This window comes from Budorcas taxicolor, chromosome 14, assembly GCF_023091745.1.
Source record: "Budorcas taxicolor isolate Tak-1 chromosome 14, Takin1.1, whole genome shotgun sequence".
NCBI classification, from domain to species: Eukaryota; Metazoa; Chordata; class Mammalia; order Artiodactyla; family Bovidae; genus Budorcas; species Budorcas taxicolor.
The window spans coordinates 28,442,860-28,468,202 of NC_068923.1; the positions used below are offsets into that span (position 1 = coordinate 28,442,860).

Below are 25,343 nucleotides of genomic sequence, written 5' to 3' on the forward strand. Positions count from 1 at the left end.
CCACCCTCCCTCATAGGAGCAGGGATACAGGCATCTCCTTTAGGTAGGGCATAAGCTGTTGGGTGGGCTTCCCAGAATCTGCTTGCCAATGCAGGAGACACCGGTTCAATCCCTGGGTCTGGAAGATTCCTTGGAGTAGGAAACAGCAACCCGCTCCAGCATCCTTGTCTGAGAAATTCCGTGGACAGAGGAGCCTGGTGGGCTACAGTCCACGGGGTTGCAAAGAGACATTGACTGAGCGACTAAACACAAGCTCTCAGGTATATGGCAGTTCTCCTGAAGACTCCTGTGACCATCAAGGATCTGTGCCATACATACCAGGTACCTAGACCTCAAGGAATACAGAGGTAGGCAAAATACAGAAGCCCTGCTCACGCGGCATGACACTGTGGCTTTGAACAGATGATGAAGGATGGGGTAAGCAACCCACAAGGAACAGTAAAGGTATTCTAGTATTCTTAAGGAACTCCCTATCTAACAGAATCTATGAGCAAATCTTTTTGTGAAGTGAATGGCCACTCCCTATTTTATCAGTTTTGAGCCCTACAATGAGCACATAGTTATTTTCTAAACCCATATAATATACAAGATTATAGTGTGAATTCCTACACACACACTGAAAAATTATTATGAGAAGTGATAATGACTTTTTTGTCCAGATTTATGTATCACTTAAATTGACTTCTGAGTTTCACACATGGATTCAATTATCTCTGTATCTCGTATTCTGCATATCTCATATGTGATCTAAGTATACTGTTAAATTTGTGGTGAACATCTTCAGATTAGCAAATCTGCATTAAAAAAGACACACCCTTTTAACATTTAAAGGTACCATCAAAATTACATTTCCTATTATTTAATACTAAAGCTCTCAGATTCACAGTAAATTCTATTTTGACAACAAAGTGAAGCCCTTAAATTGTAAAGGTTTCTAAGTATGAACTAGTGTAAATGCCCTCAATTTCTGCCTTGCTGACCTATACTAAAACTTTTGATGCCTACTAATTATATAATTGGTAAGTGAATAAGGGACACCAGAAAGATTACTTGATAACTTGAGAAAGTGTTTATACAGAAAGTGAAAGTTGTGTCCGACTCTTTGCGACCCATGGAATTCTCCAGGGCAGAATACTGGAGGGGGTTGGCATTCCCTTCTCCAGGGGAACTTTCCAACCCAGGGATCGAACTCAGGTCTCCCTCATTACAGGCGGATTCTTTACCATCTGAGCACCAGGGAAACCCAAGAATACTGAAGTGGGTAGCTGATCCCTTCTCTAGTGACCTTCCCAACCCAGGAGTTGAACCAGGGTCTCTGGCTTTGCAGGCAGATTCTTTACCAGATGACCTACCAGGGAAGCCGTCTGCATATTCTAATTAAGTTTTCCTGGCATTAAAATCACAGGAAACCATGAGTTGCAATACTGTAAACTGTTTAAGTAAAAGAGACAAGGAAGAGAAAATATTACAATATGAATATACTGTTCAGGTAAATTAAAATAATTTTATCCAACTAGGTCTGGTTCTGTCTGCCCTAAACCAAGTCATATTGTTTATTTTACAACTTGGGTTAGTAAGACCATGATTACCATTTAGGGGAACAGAATTCTCTTCTGTGAAAATTGTTTCCTGGCTCATTTATTATCACTGCCACCAAATATAAAAATTATCTTCAATCACAATCTTGATTTGTATGACTAAGAATTAGCCCTAAGAAAAACAGGTGGTACTGGTACGGAGATCAGGCTACTTATTTATTGACTCAAACTCAGGTCTTCTGGCTACTAAAGTCACATTCTTTCCACTATGCTTTACTAGCTCTTTCTCAATAATAACTTAAATGTAAAGTAAACTTTCAGAGTTTGCGAAGATCTACTATCTCATTTAACCTTGGTAATAATCCTAGGAAGTTGAGGCAGACATAATATCTCTAACACTCAGGACACTGGGTACCCACACATAAAACGATTTGCCCAAAGAAGATGGATTGAATGCCTGGCAATATCTGCAAGACACAAATAACTACTAAAAAACCTTACTGTGTGCAACTGAAGTATGTGACCTTCAGAGTAAGCATATCCTCAAATGAGTATAATTCATCTGCTGCTGTTATATTCTAGAGATGGTAAATACCAGATATCTGCACTGCTTCTCTTCTTTTCCCACAATCCTTCAGCACACTCTTTCTTGCAAGGCCTGAACCTAGCCTCCGAAGCATTTTGAACACATAGTTCCAGGCAACCCCTATCAACCAACACAGATAAAATCTGCATTCCTGTTCTTCCTCCATTAAGGCCCACTTGTATAATATTTGTTTTTGACATTTTGTCTTTGCTTTTGCTTGGGTATTTGCTTTCATGGCTCTACCAGAATTGTATGTATTATCTTCTCCAGGTCCTGGAACTCTGCCTTGTTTTGATCTCAGAGCACCAGCTGCAAAGATTCATATATAGCAGGCACATAAGGTGTTCTGAGTATAACAGAGAAAAATGCATGGTATTTAGGAAAACATCTTGGAGAAGGAAATGGCAACCCACTCCAGTACTCTTGCCCAGAGAATCCCGTGGACAGAGGAGCCTGGTGGGCTGCTGTCCATGGGGTCGCACAGAGTCAGACACGACTGAAGCGACTTAGCATGCATGCATGCGTTGGAGAAGGAAATAGCAACTCCCTCCAGTATTCTTGCCTGGAGAATCCCAGGGACAGAGGAGCTGGTGGGTTGCCATTGATGGGGTCGCACAAAGTCAGACATGACTGAAGTGACTTAGCAGCAGCAGCAGGAAAAAATCTAAAGTTAACAACGACAAAAATACCTTCCCTTATTTCTAACCACTCAGGAAAGAGTCAGATAGTAAAAATAAGTTTTGTGGGTCAGATGGTTTCTGATGCAACCACTCAACTCTGCCATTATGATGTAAAGTACCTATAAACAACATGTAAATAAATGAATGTGTCTAGATTCTAATAAAAATTTACTTATGAACACTAAAATTTAAATTATTTAATTCTCACATCACATTCTTCTCTTGACTTTTTCCCCCTAACAATTGAAAAATATTAAAATAAAAACAAAAACAAAAAAATCTTAGCTTGTAAGTCATAGAGAAAAAGGGTGTAGGCTGGATTTGGCCAATGGGGCCAAATGTACTCACCCTTGGCCTAAATCTGTGGTTTTCAAAATGAGAATTTCAGGTGGTCTGCAAGATCCTTTCAGCGAGTCCAACTACCTATGTGTGAAGCTGGACTTTCTTTGGTTCAACCAAAACACTTAAAAAAAAGTCAATCGTCAATCAAAACAATGCACAACAGATTAAATGCATAAGCAAATATGAAGACCCAGCTGCATTCTATTAAGCCAGAAATCGAAAGATTTGCAAAAATGTAAAATAATGCCACTCTTCCCACTAATTTTTCTTTGTTTGGAAAATACCTAGTTATATGTCATAACGTTCTTTATATTAACATGTAATAGACTTATGATTGATTTTTTAAGTGCATTAATATATTTTAAGTTCCTCAGTTTTGATTTCTATTTAGATGCCAACAGCTACAACCCATGAAAAGTTAAAAAGCTGTCTGGGGGCCCTAAATAAAAAATAATTTTAAAAAATATGCTGTTTGTTGTACACACACACACACACACACACACACACACGTAAACTGGCCACACACCATGGCACGTGGGATCTTAGTTCCCTAATCAACCAGGGATCAAACCTGCATCCTCAGCAATGGAAGCACAAAGTCTTAACCACTGGACCACCAAGAAAGTCCCTGGCCCTCAGTAAATTTAAGAATGTAAGGGGTTCTTGAGACCGGTCACTTTGAGAAGTAGCCGCTGAGCTGCAGCAGGATTAACTGCTGTAGGCTGAGCTGCCTTGAGAAATGAGGGCACCTCCTCAGGTCAGGGCACCAGACAGACCTGATTTTGGTCTCCCTGATTTCCCCCCACCTAAGAGCTTCCTGGTATTTCTTTCATTAAATCCTTATTTGGTAAAATGTAATCCCATGCAATTTATGTTCTTAAATAATAAAGTTGGTGAAAATGTGGGGTGATTTTCATTGAAAGAACTCTTCTACTATGTGCAGACCATAAAAATGCTTTAGCCTTTGTCAAAATAGGCAACTAGATTCAAGTATCTCTCCCTGGCTTGTCTTTTCCAACCTTAAAAAAAAAAATCCACAAAATTACTACTGTAATTCCTTGCCTTCAGAACATCTCTCAAAATAAACAGATTCACCAGCTTCTTTATAAATTATAATCTCTTTGACTTGGCTCCACAAAACTGTACAAGCCTGGTGCTAACCAGCATCCTCACTAGCATACATCTAAAGAAATGAAATCCAGGAGGCATGGCACCAGTTTAACTGATAGCACTAACAATGATGCACTAAAAATCACATTTTTGCAAGTAAAGTATATACATCTTACAGAGTATCTTAAAAGAATATTAATTAATATTTTGCTTGTTTTACCATTTGATATTTAAAAATTTTTAAAAAGATTACTTTAGGAGACATAAAAGGAAAGTTCTCTTAATTCTAGTGTTACCATATGTAAGGAAACTGTATATAAGGAAGTTTTCTTAAATATAAATTTACTCTGTAGTAAGGTTTAACTATCCAGACAAACGATGTATACTGCTGGCCTGGGGAAACCTCTTCCTCATTCCTCATTTTAGAGAGAATTAAAGAAATGATACTATAATTCCAATAATTATAATTCTGTTGACTATACACTGTTAATTAGAAGGCACTTCCACATGAGTATATGATTCTAAAGATCTTTATAGTTTTCTCTTATGGAATAATAACTTTGTAAACAATAACAAAGTGGGAAGAAATTTCTGTTTTTTGAATATTTGTCCTTTAATCTGCATTATAAAATATCTAAAAAAAAATCAAGAATTATGATCAGATGCTAAATCTGCCATAATTTGTGATTATTGTCTCCAAGAAGAAAAATAAAATAATTTGGTTATTTTGACCAAAGCAAGAACTTCAATTTAATAGCATCTAGAGCAGAAAGGCACTAGCAAATTATTACCTATTTGGAGAATTGTTATCCATCTGGGGAAACAGTACAGATTAATTTAGAGAGATTTGGTAGCTATGCTGTTCAATGAAGAACAACAACAACCAAAAAAACACATAGATTTGAAATGTGGGGAAAAATGCTTACTATTTAAATTTACAGTAAAAGCAAAAGTCTCATCATGATTGCAAAACATTCCAAATTGTGAAACTTAAGTTATTTGTAAAATAGACAAAAGTAAAGCTGCTTCCTCAGTTATTTTTTGAGATCTCATCATCAATTTAAAGAAAATGCTTATATTTAAAAGAAGGCCTATTTAAAAATAGGAATCCTGCTAAATACAAATATGAACATGAAGTAAATTTATCTTATATCATGTATTCCTGTCCCATGTATATGCAAATGAAGGTGATATGAAACCAAAGTTTAAAAAAAAATTACTTGCTTCAATTCTCTAAGGAATAAAAGAGCCTCAAACCTAAAGAACAGCAACTGATGCTAGTGTAAAAACAATAAAATTACGTAAAATTGGTATGTGGATTATATGGGGAAAAAGGGAGAAAAAAAAAAGGATATGTACTTCACTGTATAAAAAACATATTTCTGCCAACACTGTCTTCAAGATTTTGGGGGTACAATTAATAATTTTTCTACTCTCATTTTTAAATTAAAATTATGTGCATTAAAAACCTGAGTATAATAAAGTTTCCTAGGAAGGCAAAAAAAAAAAAAAAAAGAAAATCACGTGGAATTTATACTACCACCCAGATAGAAGAGATCAAGAGGATTTTGGTCTCATATTTGAGAAAACATTGCTCCTACTACTGTAAAACAGCAAAACTAGAATCAAGATACAGTTATTTTAAAGCTTGGCACAGCAGTTTAAAATTTGAAAACTACCTTTGCTATTTAGTTTTATTTTTCCAATTTCTTTCCCAGCGGTGGGACAATAACAGTGTAACTTTCTCTACCTGCTGGGGAATTTTCTTAGCACTTTGTGGAAACCGTTGGCTTTCAGAAATGGATAGGCTGATTTGAACCAAAAGTTAGACAAAATACAGATTTGCAACAACAATAAAAAAGCGATTTAGAAAGAAGATCAAGCCAAGCAGATAAGCAAACTCTATAAAAATCAGTTTTCTGGGACTGTTCATCCAGTCACTTCCGTAATTTAAAAAAGCCAAACCAAAGCAAAGCATGCTGACTTACATTGCTTCTTTAGTTCTTTCAGCTGTTGTTTAAATTGGACAAATTTTTCATTATTTTGAAAGTCTGCATCGGAATTCTTATTCTGTAAAGCCAAAAACTTCTTCTCCACTAATAATTTTAGATCAGGTATTTTCTCTGAACGTTCTTCTTTTACCTGAGGAGGACAATAAAATTACTGTAGTTAAATGTTAACAATGACACAGTCTTGTAACAGTATTTTTTTTGCATTTTATTCAAATATAAATATAGAGGTAGAGAACAGAATTTCCTTCAACAGAGAACCAGGGAGGCAGGGCCCTGTTTCAGAAACAGACTGCTAGTGGACAGCAGAGAAACTCATTTACCCCATCTACCCTTTGGTTTCTTACACTATCCCTTCGTTGCCCTGCTAACTTGCCATGTCCAGACAAATACCACGCAACTGTGTCCCCCACCTTCACCCGAAACTGAGCATGATGGCGCTTCTTCTCATTTAGGTCTATGCGGTACCCCCCTCCTTCCTCTCAAGTCTGTCCTGCATTCTCTCCAGCACTCCTCTTCTCTGGTCCTAGGCCCCAGCAGGTGAGGCTGGCTCCTCCTTCACAAAATGAGTGGAGACTTTAGCCCCAAACTTCCACCATCTGCGGTCACCAGGAGTAAGTGCCCCTAGTCTGTTCAAAGCTAACCTCTCAATTTTTATTCTCCCCTCCACCAATATTATATTATAAAATTTTCAAACATGCAAAAATGTTGAAAGCATCATATTTTACCATTCAAAGTCAAAAGATTATCTGTAAGTCCTCTGCTTTGATTATCTTCTGTCATGGAGGAAAGAATTAGATAATCTTCTTTTGTTTAATTGCTACGCATGCTATGCATTAGCCAAATCAAAAAAGAAAATTAAGCATGAAATCAAAATACCTAAATCTATATGTAAAGTACGGAGTATAGGAACTGACTGTCTTCTCATTGCACTGATGAAGCTCAACCAGTGCTGGATCCATCATCAGAGAGGTGTGAAAAACATGGCGAGGCTTTAGTGACAAGTCATATGTAATTGAAAATTTAAAATAAGTCCTATCGGGCTAAAGAAACAATAAAGCCCAGTTTGGAAACAAGAAGGTACAAAGACAATCAATCGAATAATAATGCCTAATATCACAAAAATAACAGTACCTCTATCCAGTGCATGGTTATTCTCTATCTCTACACTGGAGAGAACAAGATGAGACAAGTTCAAGGCTGTAGCAAGAAGAGGGCACAGAGCAGACACAGAAAATATATGATGAGTTCTCAGAAGGGAATAAGGGGCTCCCTTTCTGGATTTGTAAAATAAAAGCACACATGTGAAGCTTCTCAAGGTCTTTGATTAGTATGAAATTATTAATCTTCCATGATCAGAAAAGAGCTAATCTGAGCAGATATCAGTAAATGCAGATGTCCGTTTCCAACAAAGTCTCTAACCCACTCAACACGCTTAATCTCCCCAGACCCAATACAACCACTGCTGAGGAGTTGGGCAGAAAAGTGCGGGGCAGGGGATGGAGGCATTTTGGAGTTGACAATGCAGCAATTTGAAGTATGACTAGGAAAACCTGAATACATCAAACTTAGTGATTCAGAGTACTTTCTTCCCCCACAGCTAGAACCTCCAGAGAACTGCTGTAAAGCACAAAATTTCACTGCAGCAAATACCTTCTCTGGAAACTTGATGCTGCACTTGGCATAGCTATCCACTGCAAAGAGAACTTACTGTACTCCAGCTCTCAAAATGAGAGCCTGGAAAATATTAAACTCATTATCTGTTTAAATCAATGCAATAAATAGGAATTAATTCTATTTTTTAATGGTTTTTTGCCTTGTTTGTATTCTCAAGATAAAGAGATACAGAATCCCAAATGAGGAAAGAAAAAAGCCATTCTTTGAGTTGTAAGTTGACCATAAGTGTTACCTGGTCTGAAATAAGTAAGGATGGCCCTCTTTTCCTAAGACAAACATAAAAATACCTCCAAGAAGTCTGAGGGGGAGGGAGAAGAGGATCTATTAGAGCCTTAGTCCATCCTTTTCCTAAGGATAAACTCCCTGGGTACAAGACTTAAAACCTGAGTTTTAAGTCACTGGGTGTACTAGTCTGGTAAGACTGTCATAGCAAAGTAACACAAACTAGATGGCTTAAACCACAGAAATGCATTTTCTCATAGCTCTGGAGTCTAGGAATCTGAGACCAAGGTGACAGCAGGGTTGGTCTGTAGAAGGCCATCTTCTCCCTGTGACACAGTCTTCTCTCTGTACGTGTCTGTGTCCAAATATTCTTCTCTTGAAAGGACACCAGTCACCACATTAAAAGGAAGCACCCCAATGACCTCATTTTACCTTTGATTATCTCTAAAGACTCTATGTCCAAACACATTCTGAGATACTAGAGGTTAGGCCTTCAACATATGAATGATGGGAGAATACAATTCAGTTCATACATGGGGTTAAAGGAATTTTAAGAGAGAAACTAACTGAGAAGTAAACTTAGCAGACACTGTAGTTAACAGAATGGGAATTTAATATTGTCCTGGAAAGAAAAGGTCATGTTTTTAAGTAGCACCCACTTATCAAGTGAGTGGCTTCTCTGTGTAGCTAAACAGGAGAGAAGACCAGAAAAGCTGATCAGGAGTACGTGGTAAACAGCTTTGGGAGCCAGGCTATGAAAGTGAGGCTTGATTTGATAGGCAGCAGTGAAAGACATTAAAATACTCTAATGAATAAAGTGATAATACCATGAAAATTTTCTTTCTTAAAAAAAAAAAAAAAAGATTGCTGTAGTTAAAGCATCGAGGATGCATTAAGACAGGAAACGAAAAAGAAGTTACTGAACTATGCTAACTAATGGCAGAGGGGCTGGCAACTTGATCAAATTCTATTGCTATTTTTGAAGCAGAATTACTGAGTCATTTTGTGAGAGGAAGACATGAAACTGATGATGTCTTCAAGATTTTTAATATGAGCGACTAATTAAATAAAATTTTCTTGAGGAAAGAGAGGGCAATCCTGAACATCTGCACAACATCTAAGTGGAAAGATCTAGTGAGCAGCTGGAGAGACATTTAAAATGAGAGCATGTGAAGGAAAAGAAGAGAAATGCAAAAAGGAATTCTTTAAAAAAAAAATAAGTGAAGAAGAGAACCAGGAGTTAAGGCAAGTCCAAGAAGAAAAGAAAAGAAGAGAATTTCCTTAAGAGATGCTTGTCCTTTGGAAAAAATGATGCAGGAGAGCTCGAGTAAGATAAGGGCTAAAAAGAAGCCACTGGATTTAATTACCAGGCACTGGTACACTGCACTGGGACTACTTATCTGTTTCAACCGACTAGCCTGCAAAGCTTCTCTCAGACAAGGATCATTTCATGGTGCCCAATATACCATCTATGTTATAGCAGCTGCTCAAGTGACGCTGATGAACTAGTGAATTACAGAGATGGCAAATTCTACTCTAGTGATGTAAGAAGAGGGACTAAGGGGGTACTGTATGAGCAAGTGAATCAAGTTTGGCAGCAAGGGAAGGAGAAAGAGATGGGAAGCAGATCATGGGAAAGAGAGAGCAAAGGACACTTGTTTATTCGTAGAGTGGTCAACAGTAGCTTGAAGTGAAGTTGACATGATGGCTGAGAAAGAACATGGACCCCAAGATCAGACAGGTCTGGGTCCCTAAGTTGTGGATTTGCGGACAATCCTTCTAGGCCTTGGGTCTATCTCACTTCTTAATTGGAAATCAGGAACGCCGTCAATGCCATGAAGACTTAAATATGCCACGTTTGTGTTTAACTGTGGAGCACAGAACATATTAATTTTTTTTTATTCTTTCCTTCCAACTTTAGCATAGAGTCTTCAACATGTTTGCGGACTGAGAAGGAACCAGCGAGGGAACATAAATCAGAAACACTGAGAGAAAGCAAGTAACGGATTTCATTTGAGGAAATCCTTCAAGTACTAGGGGCTTCCCTGGTGACTCAACTGGTAAAGAACCCACCCACTATGTAGAAGACCTCGGTTCAACCCCTGGATTGGGGAAATCCCCTAGAGAAGGGGACCGCTACCTACTCCAGTATTCTGGCCTGGAGAATTCCATGGACTGTATTCCATGGGGTCGCAAAGAGTAGGACACGACTGAGCAACTTTCACTTCACTTCAAGTACTAGGGCAAAAACTAGAGAGAGAAGAAGACCATCTGCAGAAGCACAGGAGTCTTTACCAGGGGTCCTAACTGCCCACAGGGCTGCACACGCACGGACCTGAGGAAACCCCCAAGAAGCTCAGGACAACAGGGAGTGGTGAGCACCGTGCAGAAGCAGCCAGCAGCAGCCCCAGGGGAGACGAAGCCGCCCCACAGCTCTGGGGGACCACTGCCAAGTGACAGCAAGTACAGGTTTCTAAGGAAAAGGTACAAATCTAGACTTCTGTGAGATCTTTTTTTCTTCTGGTCTTTAAAACAACATATAGACCAAACAATACATTATCAGCCTGAAGCCAGGAATTTGAAACCTAACCTAACCTTATTAATGCAAACAAGATGTCAATATTTTGGACACAAAAAAGCAAAGTACTACTGTGATCCACCATCTTTGGGGGTCAAGTGCAATCCCCAGACATCTACTTTAGGGATGAAATATGGTCCTTTCAAACAGGACAGAGAATAACAGGGAAAGGAGAGTGTGGGGAAGAGAGGGGAAAGTAAAGGATTCCATTCTGACATGCTAATCCCAAGTATTAATGAAAACCTTGGGCTCTAGACTGGAGATTAAAAATGAGGCTCTTCTGCTAACTGAATGACATTAGAAAAGTTACTAAATGCATCTAACCTTAGTTTCCTCACTTGTAGACAGAAAATAATAACAGGATTTCCCTCCTGATGTTGCGGACAGGAATAGCTGAGATGAAGCAACACAGCTCTGGTGAGCTATTTGTCATAGAGAACAGTCAGTGAGGAGGAGGTGTTATTGTTGTGATTATCATTATATGTATCTCCAGGGTAGCTGGATACCCAGGCCTGCAACTCCACAGACTGACATTAACACCCACATAGAGAAATCAGGGCATGGATTTTAATGGAAACCTGGAAATGAATGGGATTACCAAGGAGAGGAAATAAATAGAAACCAAAAAAAAAAAAAAAAAAAAAAGAGTAAGGCAAGAACTCTGAAGAATACTGAATTTATGGGGAAGTTTGAAGGATCAAGAAATAAAAAGTGCAAGAATTAACAGGACAACCAAAAGACAATGTCCCAAAAGTCTAGGATGTTTCAAGATCTGTCAAATGCTGCACAGAAGTCAAGTTAAAGAAGGACTGAGAAGTGTTCACTGGATTCAGTGACTGGGTCACTGGGGACTTTAGCAAGAGCCAGATATGCACAAAGTGCTGACTTCAAAATACACAGATTTTTGTTGAATGAATTGTTTCAAAATGATGGAGCAGTGAAGACAATGAAGACAAAACACATGCTGCCAAATCTTCCAGAGACTCTCCAACTAACTGCTCAGTTTGAGATCAAAAGCACTTGAGAACGTCTAGCTACATTTAATTGGAACTCAACAATCCTGTGACTTTAGTATTTGTCTTATGTCAGCCAGGGAAGGCAATTAAGGAGCTGACTGTAACAATGAAGTCAGATCTCTGGTGGCTTGTCCCTATGAACAGAGGCTCATTGTTTCAGAAAAAGAAATAACGGTAGGAACAAAAGGAAAGCTCGTGGTCTTTACCCATAGTGAAACTACATGTCATTTTCAGCATGCTTTAAACTAAAATTTATAATATTTATATGATGATCACACACTTCATTTCTTTCAAACAATATTGTACACATATGCAATTACTCAGTGTGTCACTTTATTGCCACAGGACAAAGTCAAGGTCTCCTCCTCCAATCATTATTGCCTTATAGCTATTACTTCATTGGGAGAGAAGATCACAGGAGTGAAGGATATTAATGGGCTGAGTCATTCACACACTTTTGAATCATGGGAGAATCTAGTATAAAATTAGTCATTCTTGTAACTGAACCAAGACTCAAGATGGATTTACTCTGTCCAAAACAGCCACTGTTAGATGTTTGGCTCCCAAAAGAACATATACCTAATGATTTATATTTTGGATATCACACAGCCTTGAGAAGTTTATTATGGGTACACAGTGGCGATAAGCAATATGCTTTGTGTTCTGCTCAGTATGCTAAGTATCCCAAGTTCCAATCCATGATCTAAGGCTGTGGGACCTACTTTCATGCTGGGAATCCAGGGAAAACTGTCTCAACTGGTCCTAGAACATTCATTCAACAATATTTACAGAGTCCCAACTGGATCCCAAGCAGCATAATGCACTTAGCATAATTGCTGAGACATTTATGGAGGTTGGCCCAAACTTACGACACACCACCAACCCAACTGGTCATGCACTGGGTAAATTTATATAGGCCAACACTGTCTCCACCTATATATAGCAAAAAAGCTTGCAGAAGTTTTCACTGAAAGGCATGTCCAGGCTACAAATCACTATGCTTTCACTGACTACAACCTAATTGCAAAGGAGACACATTATATTTTCTAGAGACTTTACTATACTGTCCATGACCTTTTAAAAAAAAAAAGGACAAAAACACATATGTCACACACACTAATGATGACCAGCATGGATTATACCCTTCATCTCAGGCCAGTTTCTGTTGTCAATTGCACAATCTGCACTGAACTCTGTTGGACTCAATTATTTGCAGTTGAGTGAGTTTCCTAGTGCCATTATTTAGTTTGACTCTTGACAGAAACACTTAAGAGGGAAGGAACACTTCCTTGTTGAACATTATGACACACTGAATGGACGTCTCAGTTTGCCCAGGTGTTGTAATACACCATTATTGGACATGGAAACATCTTTCCCTCTTCAAGCCTTTCAGAAAAATTTTGAAAACGAATAAATTCAAACCTGTGGGAAAGTGCCATTGGTCTGGTTCTAATGGACACGTCCTATTGGAATAGACAGTTGTCCCACAGATGGCAGCTGAATGAGGCAACCTCATCTATGTACATCTGTTACTAAACATTTCTGCTGTTGAAAATTACTCTGATCATTCCTCATGGCACCAATCCCACTATAAGACTATGACCAACAGGAATGACATATTTGTTACAGGACTCCAATATGGTTGGGGGGTGGGGGGAGACGGGTAAAGGAACCAAACTGCTGATTTGCCTTCCGGGCTTTGTTGTTGTTTGCTTTGTTTTCTTCTCTATTTTCCTTTTCTTTGTTTCTTCAGCAGAACTTATAGAAATAACCATTATTTACCTATTCTATTTATTCACCCATTCAATAAATACTTACCAAATGCCTACTGCATGCAGGCACTGTGCTAGGCACTGAAGATTCCTTAGTAAATAGACTAACCTGGTCTCTGTTGGTCTCTTGGGATTTGGAGTATAGTGGAGGAAAACAGTACTATTCAAAGAGTCAAATATACTATCATCAGCTGTGAGAAGTGCTGTGAAGGAAATGTATTAGATGCTAGGAGAGCATGCAACAACATAAATACCGAGAACATCATTTCACAGGCAATCTTTTTATGTACTGCTCAATTTAAACACAGGTCAGGCTGAGGGGAGAGTGAGATGAGGATTTTTACTGTTGTTATTAACAAACACATTGCAACTGCACAAAACCTTTCATCTGAGTGGTTCAAAGCCTTCTATGCACAAGTATCATTATCCCAATTTGACAGATGTGAGAAATGGGCAGTTTACAGTGATTAAGCGTCTTGCCCAAGGTCATACTGAGTCAGTGACAAATGACTGCAACTCATTCAAACCTCCTTTCAACTTAATTTTGCTTTGCATGTGCCTCCAAGTGCCAACTCAAAATGAACTTTCATAACTCATCCGAACTTTATGAAAACATACTTGATTTCAGGCAGATATCCTTTACCTTCAGTGGCCATTTGTTAGTTCTCATATGAAGACATTTATTCTGAATTTAATAAAATTGCATTCCTATCCACTAAGCCTCTGTCAAAATCTACAGAATTATTCAATGCCTTATTTATCGCTACCGTATCTCACTCAAGATTTTAGAATAAAAAAAGGACAGCAATGGGTTGACGCTAATGGGATATACTAGGTTTCCCAAGTACCCCATTATCCAGAAAGATGAGATGATCTCCTAAAAATGCTAGATTGTCTGCTGAAGATCCAGCGCCAGTGCTGCTGGGGAAGCAACACCCCACGAGGCTGATGTCCCCCAGCATGCGGGTAGCCAGTGAATAATATATGAGAGGATTTCTCCAATAGCCAGAACACCAACCAAGGGACAAAAGTTGAATTAGCTGTGAATCTTCCCCTCCCTCACTTACACCTAACAACCAACTTGCATTTTTTTTTCTGCCATGATTGCAACTCAAGTTCTGCAGGTCTAACAGTCTTAGTATCCAAGAGAAGACTGATTTTACCCAGGGACTCAACAATGCCTTCAGTGATTTTGGGAGCTTAAACAGCAACCTAGCAATTTTGAGCTTCTCATGACACTGACCAGACAGACAAAAATTGAGGTTACAGAATTGGTTGGGGCAATGAACCTTAACTACCAAGGGTAAACAGGATTACTGCTACCAAGTGAGGAAAAGGAGGTGTGTGTCTGGAACCTGGACTACCTCCTAGGTTTACCACATCATTATCTAAAGATAATGAGAGTCAAAAGCAACTCCATACAGACAGGATCACAAGAACACATATACCCCAGTAACTGCTGTTGTAGTCAGGTAAAAACCTACATCATTTGAGAGTCTATTGAGGGTAAAGAGAATATACAACAGGTACTTGAGAAGGGCGTTAAAATACCAACTATGGGTTCAGGATCAATAGCAAAAGCTAAGTATCCATATTTCTTCCTTGGTCTGACATGTACAAGTTTATGTTTCTAACTAATTTTTTCCTTTCTTTTCCTGCTCCTATTTTACAAAAAGTAAGCTGGTGGCTCCAGAGAAAGTGATGGCACCCCACTCCAGTACTCTTGCCTGGAAAATCCCATGGACAGAGGAGCCTGATAGGCTGCAGTCTATGGGGTCGCGAAGCGTCGGACACGACTGAAGCGACTTAGTAGCTTATCCAGCTGGTGGCTCACTAGTTACAAAGGACCATAATGGAACAGAAGGCACATAAAGTGTGTCCCAAATATCCTAGATTTGGAAACAGACACTTAAGATGTTGTATGGAGGAAAGACAGAGCATATTTTTCACTTTTATCAGAGAGCTGCAACATGTTAGAACGGAGCAATTTCCTATTGTTGCACTGTTGGCAAGTTTAAGTCTGGAAGGGAAGTGCATACAGAGGCTGAGTGGTCAAGCTCACTGGTTGAGAATATAGGAACCTTTCCTTTGTTTGGGGAATTTTCCACGTTATGAGTGATACCTCACTAGGGCAGGAAACAGAAATTCACTTTCTCAGCTTCCATGCAAGAAGAACACAGACATGTCAGCTTGACCCCTGGCCTGTGGGACTTCTGTTATTGACACTGACACAAAGGAGGTACCAGCAGAGCCCCTGCAACCAGATTACCCAAGGATTTAACATTTAAATCCAAGCTCTGCTTCAGACAAGCTGTGAAGTCTTAGGCAACCTCTGAGAAACCTGATCTCCTCATCTCTAACTCTACAAAAGTCTCTGCATTGTCATGAATACTAAATGAATTAATGCATTTAAAGACTGTAGGGCTTTGGAATTCAAATACAGTAGCTACTAGCTACATGTGGTTATTAAAATCTAAATTATTTAAAATTAAATACAATTAAAAATTAATGAGGTTGATGCAAAAGTAATTACAGTTTTGGACTGTGAATTTTAAATCATGTAACTAGGCTCAAATACATCTTTATTAATCAAAATAGGAACCATTATAGTCAACACACTTTTGCCAATGAGAAATAAGCTAGTCTATTCCTGTAGCATAAAAATCTCTGCTTCGGGATTTGACAAACTCTTGGAAAGCATTTTCTGCATCCTGCTGGTTGCAGAAGTGTTTTCCCTGCAAAAAGTTGTTGAGATGCTTGAAGAAGTAGTAGCCAGTTGGTAAGAGGTCAGTGAATATGGCGGATGAGGCAAAACTTCATAGCATGATTCATTCAATTTTTGAAGAACTGGCTGTGCGACATGCAGTTGGGCATTGTTGTGGAGAATAGGGCTCTTTCTGTTGACCAATGCCAGCTGCAGGCATTGCAGTTTTCAGTACATGTCATCGATTTGCTAAGCATACTTCTCAGATGTACTGGTTTCACTAGGGTTCAGACCAGCCACATACCACCAAACAGTGACCATGATCTTTTTTGGTGCAAGTTTAGCTTTGGGAAGTGCTTTGGAGCTCCTTGTTGGTTCAACCACTGAGCTGGTCATCACTGGCCCACTTTCATCACACATCACAATCTGATCGAGAAATGGTTCACTGTTGTTGCATAGAATAAGAGAAGACACTACCAAACGAGATTTAAAAAAAAATTTCCAGTCAGTTCATGAGGTACCACTTATTGAGCTTTTTCACCTTTCCAATTTGCTTCAAAGGCCAAAAGACTGTAGAATGGTCAACACTGAGTTCTTCGGCAAATTCCACGTAGTTGTAAGAGGATCAGCTTCGATGACAGCTCACAATAGTTGTTTTTACCTTCTGATGGCTGGCCACTATGCTCCTCATCTTCAAGGCTCCATCTCCTTTGCCAAACTTCTTGAACCACCACTGCACTGTATGTTCGTTAGCTATTTCTGGGCCAAACGTATTGTTGATGTTGCGAGTTGTCTCTGCTGCTTTCCCACCCATTTTGAACTAAATAGAAAACTGTTCCAATATGCTTTTTGTCTAACATCATTTCGTAGTCCAAAATAAATATAAAATAAGCAGCAAGTAATAAGTCATTTGCAAAAAAAAAACCAAAACATAAAAATGAGAAATGCATGTTAAAATGATATATAACATAACTACATTTATTCAGAATATATTCCAATATCAAATGGCAAATTTCGACAGTGCAAAAACTGCAATTACTTCTATACCAACCTAATAGTTCTTCAGTCACGCTGTCATATTTCAAGAGCTCAAAAGCCACAGGTAGCGGCTACCTTTCTACAGTGCTTATAGAGAACATTTCCTTTACTGCAGAAAGTTCTACTGAAAAGCGCTGACTCACAGAATTATTCCTGGCACTCAGTAAGCACTATTATTATTAACTAGTATTGTCACCTTTGTTATTATTTTACATTACATCCCCAGAACTTCTTCGTCTCACATCTAGAAGTTTGTACTTTTTGAGTACTTTCACCCGATCCCCCTCCTTCATCCCTTCCCCTCAAGTCTGGCAACCACATTATCATTACTGTCACAAGAGCAAGTTTAAGATACAGTTGAATTTAAAACCTGGTGGACATGCAATTAAATGAGGTCTTCTGACAAGAATCAGCAGAGTATCAATTGCAACAATTTCTCTCAATTTATAGCTTATTATGGGCAAGGTATTGAGCTAAGCACTTCACAGAGCTATTTTATTTAATCTTCCTAAACAAATAAACAACCTGAGAAGTAAGAACATCCATATATTACAGATTGGGAAGTTGAGGCCAAGGAGTGGTATAACTACGAGCACTCAAAATGCTCATCAGTATGGGATGTGTGATTGCCAGGTCTGCAAAACTCCTAAATCCATGACAGCTTCAGTTTCATTTCCCTACAGATTTACTGAGTATCCACTAGGGGCCAAGCACTACATAAATGCTGGGAATACAGTGGAAACAAAAGAGACCAAGACTCTCCCCTCATGGACTCCGAGTTCTAATTAAGAAGAACAGTCAGAAAAGATATAATTAGCCGGATGGTAATAAGTGCTATGGAGAACAGTTAAACAGGGTGGGTGAGCTCCTCTATGATGGATGGTTACGGAAGGCCTCACCGACAAGATGACCTCTGAGCAGAGACCTGATAAAAATTTAAAAGGGCAGGGGGGAGTAGAAGGAGATAGAATCAGAAGTGAAGATGGAGTTGTGGGGTGGGGGCAGACCAGGGAGGCCAATGCGTGGCCTTTAGCCCCTGCTTGGAGAGAGATGGGAAGGGCTGAGCAGAGGACTGAGAAGATCCGGTTTCCCTTTTTAAAGGATCACTCTGGGGCTTTCTTGGTGGCTCAGACAGTAAAGCGTCTGCCTGCAATGTGGGAGACCAGGGTTCAATCCCTGTGTTGGGAAGATCCTCTGGAGAAGGAAATGGCAACCCACTCCAGTATTCTTGCCTGGAAAATCTCATGGATGGAGCCTGGTAGGCTACAGTCCATGGGGTCGCACAGAGTCGGACACGACTGAGCGACTTCACTGTACTTCACTTCCGGCTACTGTGATGAGATCAGGTTTGAGGGGAGGAATGGCTGCAGCAGGAAACCACTTAGAAGCAGACCAGTCAGTAGGCGTCCGCTGGCCCAGGAGACAGTGGCCCAAACCAGGGTGGCAGGAGAAGCAGCAACAGGCGGTCAGATTCTAACCGCCTTCTGAAGGCAGAGAAACAGGGTTTATTGATGAAGACTGCGGATGCGGGCTGTGAAACATTAACGAACTGAGGACAACTCTGGGTTTGGCCTGACTAGATGAAATGGTACAGATGCCATTTCCTGAGAAGGGGAAGTTGGGAAGAACAGCTGGTTTTGGAGAAAAAAAACAACCAACCAACCAAGAGTTTAGTTTTAGAAAGTTAAATGTGAAATGCCTATGGGAATGAAATGAAGTGGGGATGAAAAGGAGACAGTTGTGCATCTGAGACATGGTTTTGGAGAAAAGATAGGGTTATAGCTATAAACACTATGAAAGATGACTAAGTGTGTGGTGTTATGAGAACACAAGATACATCTGGCGGACAGAGGCTGGGTGATGTCAGGGAGGGCCATGAAGAAGGAGCCAGACGAAGTTTATGAAGGGCAGGAAGGCGACAGTGATCTGAAAGGGAGAGCACCTCTACCAGAAAGAATAATGTGTACTCAGCCCAGAAGCAAGAGAACATTCCTAGAACTAGCATAAAAGAATGGTAAAAAATTGAGGCTACCAAGTTAAGCAGGGGTATACGAATTTCATCCTGAGGGTAATCAGGAATAACTGGAAAAGGCAGGTAAAATAATCAAATCTGCAATTTAGACAGAGTTCTTGAGCTACTAGATAGGAAGCAGTATCTGTTGTGCTGTTCAGTCGCCAAGTTGCATCTGCCGCTTTGTGACCCCATGGACTACAGCCCGCCAGGCCCCTCTATCCGTGGGATTTCCCAGGCAAGAATACTGGAGTGGGTTGCCATTTTCTTCTCCAGGGGATCTTCCCAACAAAGGGACCAAACCCGTGTCTCCTTCACTGGCAGGTGGTTCTTTACCACTGAGCCACCTGGCAAGCCCAGAAAGCACGTTAGAAGAGAACAAAACTCTCTGCAGAAAACTCTCCATGGGAGACTAGAGATTATGAAAACGGCAATGAAAATCATTTGCGAGTCAGTAAATGCTGGTGATGGAATGAGCGCTATGAGGAAGTAGGAGTGAGGATGATAATCAGGTTTCTGATGTGGGCCACTGGGGTAGACTGAAAGCAGAAAGACCAAACAGACGACGTGTGTGATTCTCAGCCGTGTGATCTGGAATGGAAACAAGGATTTGGGACTCGGCAGCACAAAGATGGGCTTCCCAGGTGGCGCAGTGGTAGAGGACCTGCTTGCCAAAGCAGGAGACCAGAGAGCCATGGGTTTCATCCCCAGGTTGGGAAGATCCCCTGGAGGAGGAAATGCCAACCCACTCCAGTATTCTTGCCTGGAAAAAACCAGGAACAGAGGAGTTTGATGGGCTGTAGTCCATGGGGTCATGAAGAATCAGACCCAAATGAATACATACACACAGCACAAAGACAGTAATTCAAGTTGAAAGCTCAGGAAGAGAGTGCAAAGGAGAGAGTCTAAGAACAGTTAGGAACACCAAGATTTCATGGCTGGAGAGGTAAAGCTGGGTCTACCAGGAGACTATGGAGGCGTGGCTGAAAGCAAGAAGAAACGTCAGACGTGTTGTCATGAAATTTAAGGGCACATAACAATTCAGGGAGGAGGGAGTCCTCCACAGTAGCAAAGTCAAAGTCAAAGAAGAGAACCACTGAACAATGTCCTCTGAATTTTTCACCAGGTGTGGAATCTTGGGCCATTTCTGCAATTCTTTTGGCCTCAGCATCCTCCTCTATGCAAGAATGTTAAAGTTCCCACTGTACCCAGTTTTTTTGAGGATACACGGTGATGCAGCCCAAGTACTTAGTACACTGTCAGACATAAGAGGCACTTAAAAAGATGCTCTATTCTCAGTGCCCCACATCTCATGGGATGTCAGACAGGTCAAGGTAACAAGGAGAAAAGGGGCTGAAAGCACGAAACCACTCGGAACCAATGGCTTGGGAGCATACTATGCATTTTGAAAATTAGCAATGGAGAGGTGAAACAAACTACAGACTTTGTCCTTTTCTTCCTCCCCTCCCCCAAGGTTCCCTCTTTCCCCACTTAAATGCAGTTTATAATGCAGAAATTCCCCAGGGCCTGTCAAAGGAACCTTCTAAGCATATATTGGGCTTCCCAGATGGCTCAGTGGGTAAAGAACCTGTCTGCAGTGCAGGAGATGCAGGAGTCACAAGTTTGAGTCCCAGGTCAGGAGATCCCCTGGAGGAGGGCATGGCAACCCACTCCAATCTTCTTGCCTGGAGAATCCCATGGACAAAGGAGCCTGGTGGGCTACAGTCCACAGGGTCAGAGGGAGTCAGACACGAATGAAATGACTGAGTACGCACAAACAAGCATATCTTAGTAATTACACAAAAAACTGTGTCAGTAAGATATTTACCACAGTCGTCATAAGTTGGTGATACAGATGTTACGTTAAGAAGGGCAGCTTAAACTCAGGAGCAGTCCCCAAATAAATAAATATTCTGTAGAAACCAAATCTATCGACCAGTTATTTCAAAATTTTTTCCAACAGTTTTTAACACGATAACCCAGGTAATGTTTATCAAATGAAACATTCTAACTACATGATTAAGGAGACCTTTGGACAACCAAACTTACTTTCAGGTTAGTTTCGACACTGAAGAAATGATAGCCATCAAGAAGTTTCCCAGATGGCATAGACTTTCCTGTCAAGGATTAATGCCCTCACCTCCTCAAGGACAAGGGGGCAGGTGAACTGGGAAAACTATATACAACTAGCTTGCTTTTCTAATGGAAAAAATACAGTGCTTTACAAAAACAAATACCACTGATTTTTTTTTTTTCATATCTAAACCATTTCCATCCTTCTAGCATAATTTCTTTCAAAGCCTCTTTGCTTTAGGAATTTTCTCAATGAAGTTCTCAATGCACAAAACCTATATTATAGTCCCTTCCCTATCTGCTTATTTTTGTGTTGTTGTTGTTAAGTCTTAGATTTATCTCAGATTTTTTGCAACTCCATAAACTGTAACCTGCTAGGCTCCTCTGTCCATGGGATTTCCCAAGCAAGGATACTGGAGCAGGTTGCCATTTCCTCCTCCAGGGGATCTACCCAACCCAAGGATCAAACCTTTGTCTTCTGCATTGGCAGGCGAATTCTTTACTGCTGAGCCACCTGGGAAGCCTCATTATTTGGTGTTATATCCAACAAAATCAAGGCTCCAAAGAAAGTTCTTACGGGGAACCTGATTTTTTTACACTCACTTAGATAAACTTTTCCATTCAACTCAGCAGTGGTTGGTGATACAGAAGCTTATCCTGCTTTAGAACCTGAACAATGAAAGAAGTTATTTCTTGCTCCAGTCTGTATGTGTGAGTGCATGTGAAGGGGAGATGCTAGGGGGAGGGACATACACATGTGGTGCTCTCTCTCCTGATGAAAGGAAAAGATCCGGGAGGACACAGGAACAATGCTCAGTATCATGGAACATTCGAGACCAGAAAGACCAGCCTTCACCACCGAGGCCATTGGAGAGTGCCCCCAGCCACTACATGGCTGCTGATCTAAGGATGGTGAGGACTTCCTGCTCATGTTCCATGTCTTTCCTGGGTCCTCCAGTCACCCTCCATGAACTAGAAGATCTGAATAACCAAAGGAACAAATTTACCATTTCTGTTTTAACCATACAGAAAGAGACACACTCATTATTCTTTCCTCTGTTCTTGCCAAGCATCCATCAGAAAGAAAACCTAGTTTATGTAACTATAGGGGCTGAAAAAGCAGCAAAACATCTATTTTGTGAACACTACATTAAAAAAAAAATCCTTAAGTTATCTTCTAACATTCTGATAGACAGTAAGTCTGATTTCAGGTCCCTTGTCTTTATATCATACCATGTGTCTATAGCACAGAATAAGGGTAATTCAAGGATATCCGGCTGGCTGTTTCTCTCATTTATAGCTTATCCAACACAACAAAGACCGTGGAATTATGAATAATCCAGTGGTTCATTAAGTGCCTTCTCCTTAGGTTGGTCCATTCAATCTCATCTAGAAGCCTATCAAATTCTCTGTTCTTGCTTTCTCTATAATTCATACAGCTTCCTGTTATTTGAAATGACTTCCTATCACTAAAGCTATCAAACTGAATTTCACCTTACATTTTGTCACTTATGAGAAAAATTTTCTGAGCACATGACAATGACTTCTAATTTAATCTAATGGAAAGCCACTGTACCACAAGCAAAATAATAAACAAAACAAAAATCAGTTAGGTGATTCATAGCATACAGAGCACTTTTTAGAATAATTTATATAATTTGATTCTCACTGCCCAGAGATTAAATAACTTCCTTGAACCAAACACCGAACAGGGGATAAAGCTAAAACTACTAGGTGGCTACCAAGACTGAAAGCATACAATTTCATACAACTTACAATTTCATACTGTAAAGCATACAATACAATTTCATAACAGAGGATACCATTAAGCCATTTATTGTGTATTCACCTATTCACCTATGGCCACCCTGTAAAATCCAGATTCTCCAGCCATAGTCTGTTTTCCTTGACTCCCTGCACGTTTACTCTGAAGCACCCAAGAAGGCAGAAGTCAATGGAAAATACCATGTTTAAATTGTATGATATTTTAAACAAAATTATAAACTAGGTTTCATAGTCCATTCTCCAATTTAATTTCTCAACCACCTTGTGCATGGAGATTAAAAGAAGCAATTGGGACTTCCTTGGTGTGCCAGCGGTTGAGACTCTACGCTTCCACTTCGGGGACAGAGGTTCTTATTTCCCCAAATCAGAGGCGGGGAGGTGGGGGAAGAACTAAGATACTAGATGCTGTGTGATGTGGCCAAATTTTTTTTTTTGTTTTTTAAAGCAGCAATTAACATTCTCTCATGAAGTCTCACTTCCTGTGAGGGCATGAAATTAAGTGCTTTATTGCATTTAATCTGTGCAAAAGCCCCATGAAGTATCATTATCCTCTTTCTTACAAATAAGAAAACTGAAGATTTTAGAGGATAAGTCAGAGGACCAATGTCACAGTTAGGTAGTGGAAGAGCAAGGATGAACCTGTATCTCCTGATTCCAACTGTGGTATTCTTTGCACTACCCCAGAGAGATATCCTTTACATGTTCCCTGAAATGCCACCTACTGACCATTTCGCTACCTTCTTCCATGCAGAGACTTCCCCCTCACTGCTTCTAAATACTGATCATGAGTAAATCTGCAGTCTAAGCTGGCAAGAAGGAAAATGTTTCTCAACCTGAATTAACCAATACCACTTAAGAGTACTGCCTGGCACATAGCAAGCACTACAGAAATGTTAACTAGGCTTACTGTTACTATGGAAAGACTGAGTATCCCATCTTTTTAGTGTAACAGTTCCATATAACAATATTCCTCAAGCAGTTCTTGAATACTAACAGAATTCTTCCCTGTGCATGTCAAGGCAGTGTGAAGAGTCACTACTCATTTAGACTAAAAGTTTACGTTTGGGAAATTTACAATAAGATGTGTGTAAGATCATAAACATATTTTATAACCAAGACTAGGTAAAAACACTCCTACTCCCAAATGAAACTGAACTCAATGAAATACATCTGTCCTGAGGCACGGAGACATCATGAAAAGAGCCCTGAATGACACATCAAAAAACCAAGGTTCAAGTCTCAACTCCTGAGACTGAGCATGCAAGCTGAGCATGTCCCTTAACCCTGCGGAGGCTCAGAGTCCATCACATCCACCTTACCTAGGCTTGGAAGGTTTCTGTGGTCATTAAAGAGGGCAGGGATTCCCGAGGGCTCCTCACCCATTACCTGGGGCAAAATAAGTTGGCTTCAGACTCTTTTAGTCAAAGTGCCAGGGGACTGAAGAAAAGAAACTGATTATTTCTAAACCTGGTTTAAGTAAACCATCAACAGCCTGTAGACAAATATCAAATAACTGGGGAAGTCAGAAGAGAAGTTAATTTGCTTTCATCAACTAAGCTAAGTCCTCTAGAACATCTGAAACACCAAACTGACACCAAGAGCACAAATGGGTTTTGTTACAGTTTTACGGAAATTGGATTACAAAGAACTGTTTATGATTAAATCATTAAAAAAAAATTGGCTAGCCTGGAAACCTAGCCACTGAATGTTCTATGGGAAAGAACTCTAAACACTGGGAATGTGTCTTATCTCTTTCAAGCTCCAACAGCTAACAGAGACTCCCTTCTGATCCTCTGAGGCAGATTCAGGAAGTCTCTTTCACTCTTAGGGCCTGTGGCCATTCAGATATGAGATGTCAGATGGGGACAGTCAGGATATAATAACTATATACCACCTTTCACTTTTTGGGGGGAGGGAGGGCCAAAACACATTCCTATTTATAATAACACATCCCTATTTATAATCTCATTTTATCCACAATTGCCCAGTGAAGTATGTAGGGCAAATATTGTGATAACTCCCATTTTAGAAACGAGGAAGCTGAAGCACAGAAGTTTCCGTGACTTGTCCAAGGTCACAGCCTGGCAGAACAAGGATGAGAAGTCAGATCTTTACTTCCCAGCCCAACACTCTTATCAACGAAATGCCAACTGCTGAGAAAGTAGTAAAGGTGACTGTGATTTACTGAGACTTGACTTTTAG

The 25,343-nt window shown here is 40.0% G+C and overlaps 1 protein-coding gene across 2 annotated transcripts in view; it reads right to left on the minus strand.

Moving 5' to 3' along the window:
- NSMCE2 (NSE2 (MMS21) homolog, SMC5-SMC6 complex SUMO ligase) overlaps window positions 1-25,343 on the minus strand; it is a 231,101-nt gene that overhangs the window by 147,287 nt on the left and 58,471 nt on the right. For both annotated transcript variants that reach the window (XM_052651787.1, XM_052651786.1), the window contains exon 4: window positions 6,245-6,398. In XM_052651787.1, coding sequence (XP_052507747.1) covers window positions 6,245-6,398 — 154 coding nt within the window. The remainder of the gene's footprint in view (window positions 1-6,244; window positions 6,399-25,343) is intronic.